The sequence below is a fragment of the Danio rerio genome, chromosome 22 (genome assembly GCF_049306965.1).
Source record: "Danio rerio strain Tuebingen ecotype United States chromosome 22, GRCz12tu, whole genome shotgun sequence".
NCBI lineage: Eukaryota > Metazoa > Chordata > Actinopteri > Cypriniformes > Danionidae > Danio > Danio rerio.
In genome coordinates, this window is record NC_133197.1 from 1,850,825 (window position 1) to 1,859,223 (window position 8,399).

Sequence of the window (8,399 nt, forward strand, 5' to 3'; positions counted from 1 at the left end):
AACGAGATGAAGAGTCTTCAGAGCTGAGGTGAGTCGTTGACGCTTTTTCTCGTGTTTACACAACAATTAAACACACTTTACAGTTTATTAAAGCGACAATCTGCGACTAGTTTCTGCATTGAGTTCACCTCTATCTGTGTGTCTGCTGACCAAAACAATACAGCAGGCAGAGAGCAGCTCTGAGACAACATGAGTGAATGTGTTTGTTTACAGTGTTTGTTTGATTTAATCACCGTTTGTGTTCGTAATATCGCAAAGTATGATCTGTAAAGGGAATTATGGGAATCTACTGTGGCAGATATATGAAGTTTGAAGCAGAAAACAATCAAGTAATAGTTTATGGTGCGCTTCATTTTCAAAAGTTTAAGAAATCCCAGTTTCTGTGCATAGATGGGCTAATGCTAACTAGCAAATAATTTTTTTAGGAATAAATGCTTGGCATTTAAACTAGATGTTGATATAAATGCAATTTAAGTAATTACAATATCAATGATCGTGTCCTGCAAATCCCAGTATATAATAAGCTAATCTGATCCTGAATGGCTTTTAATTTAGTTTTATTATGAGGTTCAGTAATATTATTAGAGCTGCTAAAATCCTCTTTTTTCATGTCAAGAGTTCCTGTTTTTCCATCATTCATTACATTGATGTACTACAAACTTCCACAATAAGTTAATGTTATTGGTGTAACCCGACTTAAGCAAATCAAATATTGTATCACAAGATATAACATCATAATGTGTTTTTTTCCTCAATCAGTGTAAATAAATCAGATTTCTCTTGTTTCTTCTCCTGAAGCTCTGCCGCCATCAGTGAAAGACAAAGACAGAGTTTATTGAAGGACAGTGAGAAGATGAGTGATCCAGAACCCTGCAGAATTAAACAGGAAGAGACTGAAGAACTAATAGGTTTGTGTTTATTTATTACTCTTCAATAATGAGGCTGATGTACAGTCAGATTGTTAATCTTTACCAGGGGTGTTGCTAGACATAAATCTACTAGGGCATGGCCCCCCTTAAGATCCCCCAACCCCCAGTTTATTTTAAAATATTTAATACAAACAAATATAAATATATTATTAGTCTATTTTTTGTCGTAATAATTTATATTTATTCTAAATACAAACATTATTATTAATGTACAATTACTGTTCTAAATAAATAACAGAAACCAACCCTAAATGTAACTCACTGTAAAGACACAACTGTAGTGATATGCTAAGATCACTTAAGAAATCTCTTGCATGAATATTAATTATGACAATTTAGTAGAATACAAAACAATGTGTTTTCTAGAGTTATCTGTTGTCTTATGCGGTGTTCACACCAGACGCGGAACGCATGGATAAATTGCGCTACTTGCACGTAAATAGCCGCATGGACATTTGCGTTTACTCGCTTCATATGCGCGTCAAACCCCGCTTCATTCGCGCGTCAAATTCCCTTAAGAACAGAAGCGGATTCGCGTGATGGGCAGGGCTTTTGTCTGCCCTGTGACTGTAGCTTCGTTGCTAAAAGGCTAACATGGATTTTATGAAGAAAACAGCGTCGATATGTTTAGGGTCCTGTCTGAGTCCACTACATGCTTTCAGAGGTGCATCCAGCTCTGTGAGCTCATAAATTCCTCCAGAAACTGAACCTGGATAACGGAGGCTTTCAGCGGTGCTTCTGACTGAGCCCAGCCCAGTTTGATGACTTGTTGTCGGTGTCACCTGGAGGATTTCCCCCGGGACACCATCAACAGGTTCTACGTCACAATCACGCCCCCACAAGAGCAAGCTTCTGATTGGTTAATGCGGTGCGAATGTCCGCTAAAGTTCAGATTTTCGAACTTGAGAGATTCGCGCAAACGCTCAATAAGCGTGTCAAACGCGCAAAACGCTCAATTTGCCCCGCGCCATTCGCGCGTATCGCACTATTCGCACCACGCCATTCGAGGGTATCGCACTATTCGCACCGCGCCACAAGATGTCTATTTGCACGTTTGCATTGACGCAGCATCAGGCCCAACAAATTAATGTTATTAAGTCTTTCCTCCCTGACTCACCATCCCTCTTTTCAGCGTCATAGCCATGCTTTGCCAAAATAAGATCATCATCATCATATTTTTTCAACTTTAGGGGCCCTATCATACACCCGGCGCAATAAAAGGCGCAAGACATGAATGGGTATGATTTGTTGCTATTTTCAGACCAGCACAAGCCTAATTTCATGTGTTGCGCCACGTTGATTAAATAGCAAATCCATTTGCGGCACTTTGTGGACTCATGGGTGAGCTGGTCTATAAAGGAGGTGTGTTAAGTGCATTGTTGGAGCGATTTTGAGGAACTGAAATAGGCCGCACCATTGACCAACTAAACGCTGCTCTAAAGTCCAGCACAGAGCACGTTAGTTATGCGCCTATGCATGTTCAAACACTTACCCATTGCTTAATACACACAGGATGAACAGCAAAACACAAATATCTTTACAGATGAAAGAGAATTAAAGGATTAAATTGTTACAAAAATGGTTATTTTCTACATCAATATAAACACCACTGCCTTCATGCCTTCGTCACCTCGGGGTCTTTTCTTAGTTTATTCATGACTATTTGCATTTTTTAATGTTATTATTATTATTATTACCATCTGTGTGGTTTTGGAGACGTCTGCATAACCACATGTGGATATGAGCAGGACGTGTGTTTATATAAATCTCAGTTTTTTGACCACACTTCATTTTTATTGTTCATTTATTCCTTTGCTGGAGATTAGAACTGAATTTAGAAATAGTTTGGAAACAAATCTTTGCGTTTAACAAACTAAGTTAATTATGTGGGCTAATGGATGTCTTCAGTCGAGTGAGTGTCTACAGTTTTCTTACTCCACCAAAGTAAAGAGTAAAAGTAAAGAGGCTGAATGGAGGAGGCTCGTTCTTTATCCTCGCGCTGCAGATGCTCTGTTTAACTGTTTTCTCGCTAGTAAAGCGTTCAGTTTATCCACTTACAAAGTCACCATGTAAATAGCAGACTCTTAAAGGGAATGGGAGATTCCTGCATAAAAGGCTGTTACTCTGGTTTCACAAAGCATGAGCTCCACATATTTTATCAGCGTGCGTGTAAACAACCGGGATCCACACCGAGAGCGGAAGCGGCACATGTTAGGTGCACAGGAATGATTTTCTGCACGCATACATCAGTTTGTTTTCAAGTAAACTACAGTACATTGCTTTCACCAGCGTTGTTTCGGTTGCACATAGAGAATAAAGGGGCGCGCTCCATCGGAAATAACGAACATGATGGCAAATGTGAAATGGCCCCTAACATCTTTATTTATACATCTTTATTACCACTCTAAATTAATACACTTGCATGAAGTAAATCATATCTCAAATTTTTACTGGGGCATGTGCTCCAGTAACTGGGGTCTGGCGATACCCCTGATCTTTACAAATTTGTGATTGTTGTATCTTGTTAAAAACTCGCCTCTTAAAATGTTACTTTCTTATTTTTTAGATGTGATTGTGAAGGAGGAGAGTGAAGAACTGAGTGAAGATGAGGAGAAACATTATGTCAAAAGTGAAACTGAGACAAATGCAGAACACAGTATCTTAATGGAAAGCACAGCAGTGAAAGGTTTCGTCTGCACTCAGTGTGGAAAGAGTTTCAAGCACAAATACACTCTCAACGTCCACATGAAGATCCACACTGGAGAGAAACGCTACAAGTGTTCACACTGCGAGAAGAGCTTCATTCATTCAGGACAACTGAAACAGCACCAGAGGACTCACAGCAGAGAGAAATCTTTTCACTGCACTGCTTGTGGGAAGAGTTTTAAACATTTGTGTTCACTGCGAAAACATGCAATGAAGCTTCACAGTAAGTAAATCATACAAAGTTCCAGGGCTCCATTAAAGGGACATTTTTAGATGCTCGGTGTAGCATATCAATGTAAATAAAATACCATGAAAAAACTCTACCCAGCAGCTTTTTCACAACCAGAACAGAATTTAAAAAATTGCCACAGTTTGTTCAGTATTTCTGGATTTAGTTTCAGTTTGTTCAGTATTACTGTATTTGAAAGGGGTCTGGATGGAGACCTGATGCAGTGCAATCTGAGCTGCATCCAATGCTTTTTAATGCGCTCACCTAACCCTACCCATCACAATGACATTACTCACTCTATTGAGTGCATTGTGTCTGAGATTGCATGGCTGAATGATGCAATCTCAGCTTGCATCATAAAGGCTGCATCCAGATACTATTGCTAGATTCAGTTTCAGTTTGTTCAGTGTTACTGGATTTAGCCTCAGTTTGTTCAGTATTACTGGATTTAGTTTCAGTTTGTTTAGTATTACTGGATTTAGCCTCAGTTTGTTCAGTGTTACTGGATTTAGCCTCAGTTTGTTCAGTATTACTGGATTTAGTTTCAGTTTGTTCAGTATTACTGGATTTAGCCTCAGTTTGTTCAGTATTACTGGATTTAGTTTCAGTTTGTTCAGTATTACTGGATTTAGCCTCAGTTTGTTCAGTATTACTGGATTTAGCCTCAGTTTGTTTAGTATTACTGGATTTAGCCTCAGTTTGTTCAGTGTTACTGGATTTAGCCTCAGTTTGTTCAGTATTACTGGATTTAGTTTCAGTTTGTTCAGTATTACTGGATTTAGCCTCAGTTTGTTCAGTATTACTGGATTTAGTTTCAGTTTGTTCAGTATTACTGGATTTAGCCTCAGTTTGTTTAGTACTTCTGGATTAAGTATCAGTTTGTTAAGTATTTGTTTAGTATTTCTCATTTTGTTCAGAATTTCAGGATTTAGCTTCAGTTTGTTTGGTATTAGTTTTTGGTATTAGTTTGGTATTGTTCTTATATTATTGTTGAGGCATGTTAATGTGAGCAAAACTACAGATTGTTTATTTTTGCTGTGAGGAGTCTTTTCAGAACGTGAGTTAATAAATGTGTCACGGATATATGACGTCAAACTCCTGATGACTTATCTTACGTTTCTGAGTTTGGCGCGTCTTCATTGTCTTACAGTGTGACATGGGTATGATTATTAAAAATTGCACCGTGTGAGCCGGACTTTACAGTCAAGTCTTGTATGGACACCTGGCAGTGACATTGAATCCAAAATGGTGTAAATGCTTTCACTTGTTACTGTTTAAACTCAATAAGTGGAGCATGAACTGCACAGGTTTAATGTTTAATGTGTGAAGTGTTGGATGTGTAACGCACAGCCTACAGCAGAGCTAATCCTTTAATGATGTTCATGCTTAATCAACTACATTGATTAAAAAGGTTTTCGACAGTTAATCGATTGTTGATTAGAGAGTTGCGTGCCTAATTTACAACTCTTTCTTAAAACGTAACTCTGTTTCTTTATTAAATTTCAGACCTGATTGTGAAGGAGGAGGAGACTGAAGAACTGACTGAAGACATGAAGGACCACCTTATTGTTCATACAAATGAGAAGATACACTCCTGCTCTTGGTGTGGAAAGAGTTTCATACAGCAGTCGCATTTACGAAAACATCAGAGGATCCACACCGGAGAGAAACCGTGCACGTGTCCTCAGTGTGGCACGAGTTTCACACAATCGTCAAACCTTCTTCGACACATGCTGATCCACACTGGAGAGAAAACACACAAGTGTGATCAATGCGGGAAAACATTTTTCAGGCCTTCAGAGCTGACCATCCATCTTAGAGTTCATACCAAGGAGAAGCCTTATTCTTGCTCTGAGTGTGGAAAGAGTTTTACACGGCAGACACACTTAAAATCACATCAGAACGTCCACACTGGCGTGAGAGAGTTTGTGTGCTTCATGTGTGAGAAGACTTTTATTAGAGCTGCGGAGTTAAAGCGTCACATGAGGACCCACACCGGAGAGAAACCGTACGTGTGTTCACACTGCAACAAGAGATTCGCTCGGTCGGGTGATCTGAAAATACATGAGATGATCCACACTGCAGAGAAACCCTACACATGTACTGAGTGTGGCAAGAGCTTCACTAGAATATTATACATTTACAAACACATGAAGAGCCACACTGGAGAGAAAACAAACACGTTCGATCAATTATGCTGAACATTTCTGGTGGCTGAAGGATCATATTCAATTTCATGTAAAGCTACATTGATTTCCTTTGCTAGTAAAGAGTTTTACATCAGATTTCACTGTAAAAAGTGTGTATCCTAATGGGATAGTTCAACCAAAAATGAAAATGTACACTATTTACTCACTCTCAGGAGGTTCAAAACTTTTATTCAGTTCTATTAATCTTTATTTCTATAGCACTTTTACAATGTAGATTGTGTCAAAGCAAGTCTAGTAGATTGAAACAGTGTCAGTCCAGTTTTCAGAGTTGAAGCTCAGTTTAGCTCAGTTCAGTGTGGCTTAATTTTCACCGCTGATAGTCCAAACACTGAAAAGCAAATCCATCGATGAGTTTTCGACAGTTAATCGATTGTTTAGAGAGTTGCGTGCAGAATGGTCTTTGTTTGCATTCTGTCAACATCAAAATCTGCAGGACATCCACAAGTCTCAAACCATGTAAGCCAGTGGCGACAAACTTCACCAATCGATGAAAGTGAAGAAAAAAACAAAACCTAGAAAGAAACCAGGCTCTGTTGGGCACGACCATTTCTTCTCTGGCAAAACTTTTTGTGCAGAGCTGCAGTCTAGGCACTGGAGAACGCTGGACGTCCATCGTGGAGAAGCTGCAGATGTGAGTAGGTCACCGGTGGTTGAGTTTCTTTCATCTGCTCAACACAAACAGATATGGTAAAGAAATGTGAGAACCTCTAACCATTGACTTCAATCGTAGGAAAAGCTAATACTATGGACCTCAGTGGTTACAGGGTTTTTATCTTTCTTCAAAATAACTTCATTTGTGTTCAACAGAAGAAATAAAGTCATAATGGTTTGGAGCCATTTATGCAGGGGTGTCCAAACTCAGTCCTGGAGGTCTGGTGTCCTGCAAAGTTTAATTCTAGCCCCAATCTGACACACCCGGGCAAGCTAATCAAGCTCTTACTAGGCTTTCTAGAAAATGTGCAGGACACCAGCCCTCCAGGACCGAGTTTTGGCACCCCTGACTTAGGCTAAAGCCCCTTCAGCAAGGCGATGCCCTGAACTGGACTTAATTCACTAAGTGGTGCACCTCATAAAGAACCCTAAGCTTGCCTGGTGAGGCAGGGTGACTTGTTATGAGAACCAGGCTTGGGTATATATCCAAGATTTCTACCACTCCCTTTAGAAGTCAGATAGCGAACCTGCTAGTGCATTGATTTTCCTTTCCCTGATTTTGTAATGCTCGTCCTTGATAGTGATGGTCTTTGTTTGCATTCTGTCAAAATCTGCAGGTCACCAGCCCTTTGAGTTTGGACACCACTGCACTAGAGGAAGAGTAAAGGATATTAGAATATACATTTTTAGGGTGAACTATCTCTTTAATTTCAGTCATTTGTAAATAGGTAACTCTCAATCAGAGTAAGCTGTAATTTATAGGCGGAGATTATGCAAAGTAATTGCATGTGCAGAAACTATCTATGGCTAAAATATGTTCAATAAAACTGTCAATCTAAATGTTTTTATCCAGTTTCTAAATCTCAGGCACTCTTCAATAAATGTGCAGCTGGTGGCGCTTGAGAACACCAGATGATTTGGTTGCTATGCTTTGCATTCCATGACCGAGGGTACCCTTTTGGGGGGCGTGGTGTACAACTGAAAGTTTCAGTCGATGTCATTCTCATTTGAGGACATGTCTACAGTAAAGCTCAACAGGTCGTTCACATATCATGTAAGCAGCACTTCTCACAACACAGATGCTTTATACACGCAAACACTTGTGTATAAATGTTCATTACTAACTTTTCTATGAACAGGATTTGATTATAACTGCGGATCAATGACAGTGTGAAATAGCCTACTGTAACGTCTGCATATATATTAAATACATAAATTAACATATATAAACACATACAGAGCCTTACAGTCTCCAATATGTTACCAACTACAGAAAAACTACACAGAGCAGACATTTAGTCTCCTGATCATGCAGGGCCCATGCCCTGCGAGCCCGTCTGCTACGCCACTGTGTGACAATACAAAACAATATTACTGCTTCAGACATATGGACATATTGGATAATTAGGCAAAGTCACCGCACATACAACTTGATCTCCCATTGTTGAATTTGGTAAAAAGTGTGCAACATTTTAACACAAGAAAGTATGTTTTTTACATAATATACTGCAACGGCCCCTTTAAATATGAGATTAATGCAGCGAATTTTGACGCTCTTGCTGCCTAAGCTGAAGATAGACAGCGTTGTCGCCAGAGCGACGTTTGACGCTCTCGCCGCTTTCAGTGTGAACTTACAGTTATTGAAGTATCTCTCCATCTAATATTTATTTAAAC

General features: G+C 39.4%; 1 protein-coding gene across 1 annotated transcript; it reads left to right on the forward strand.

The window, feature by feature from the left end:
- Nucleotides 1–7,565, forward strand: znf1159 (zinc finger protein 1159). Its single transcript, XM_021469388.3, has 4 exons — nucleotides 1–28; nucleotides 799–908; nucleotides 3,496–3,858; nucleotides 5,371–7,565. Exons 2-4 carry the CDS (start codon nucleotides 854–856, stop codon nucleotides 6,063–6,065), a joined length of 1,113 nt encoding a protein of 370 aa, XP_021325063.1. The 5' UTR covers nucleotides 1–28; nucleotides 799–853; the 3' UTR covers nucleotides 6,066–7,565.
- Nucleotides 7,566–8,399: the final 834 nt, after the last annotated feature.

Bases quoted from the DNA above. Each gene is read 5' to 3' on its own strand.
- znf1159 (XM_021469388.3), top strand. From the start codon at position 854: ATGAGTGATCCAGAACCCTGCAGAATTAAACAGGAAGAGACTGAAGAA. The intron at 909-3,495 runs GTTTGTGTTTAT...CTTATTTTTTAG, and splicing joins AGAGACTGAAGAACTAATAG to ATGTGATTGTGAAGGAGGAG. The intron at 3,859-5,370 runs GTAAGTAAATCA...ATTAAATTTCAG, and splicing joins ACATGCAATGAAGCTTCACA to ACCTGATTGTGAAGGAGGAG.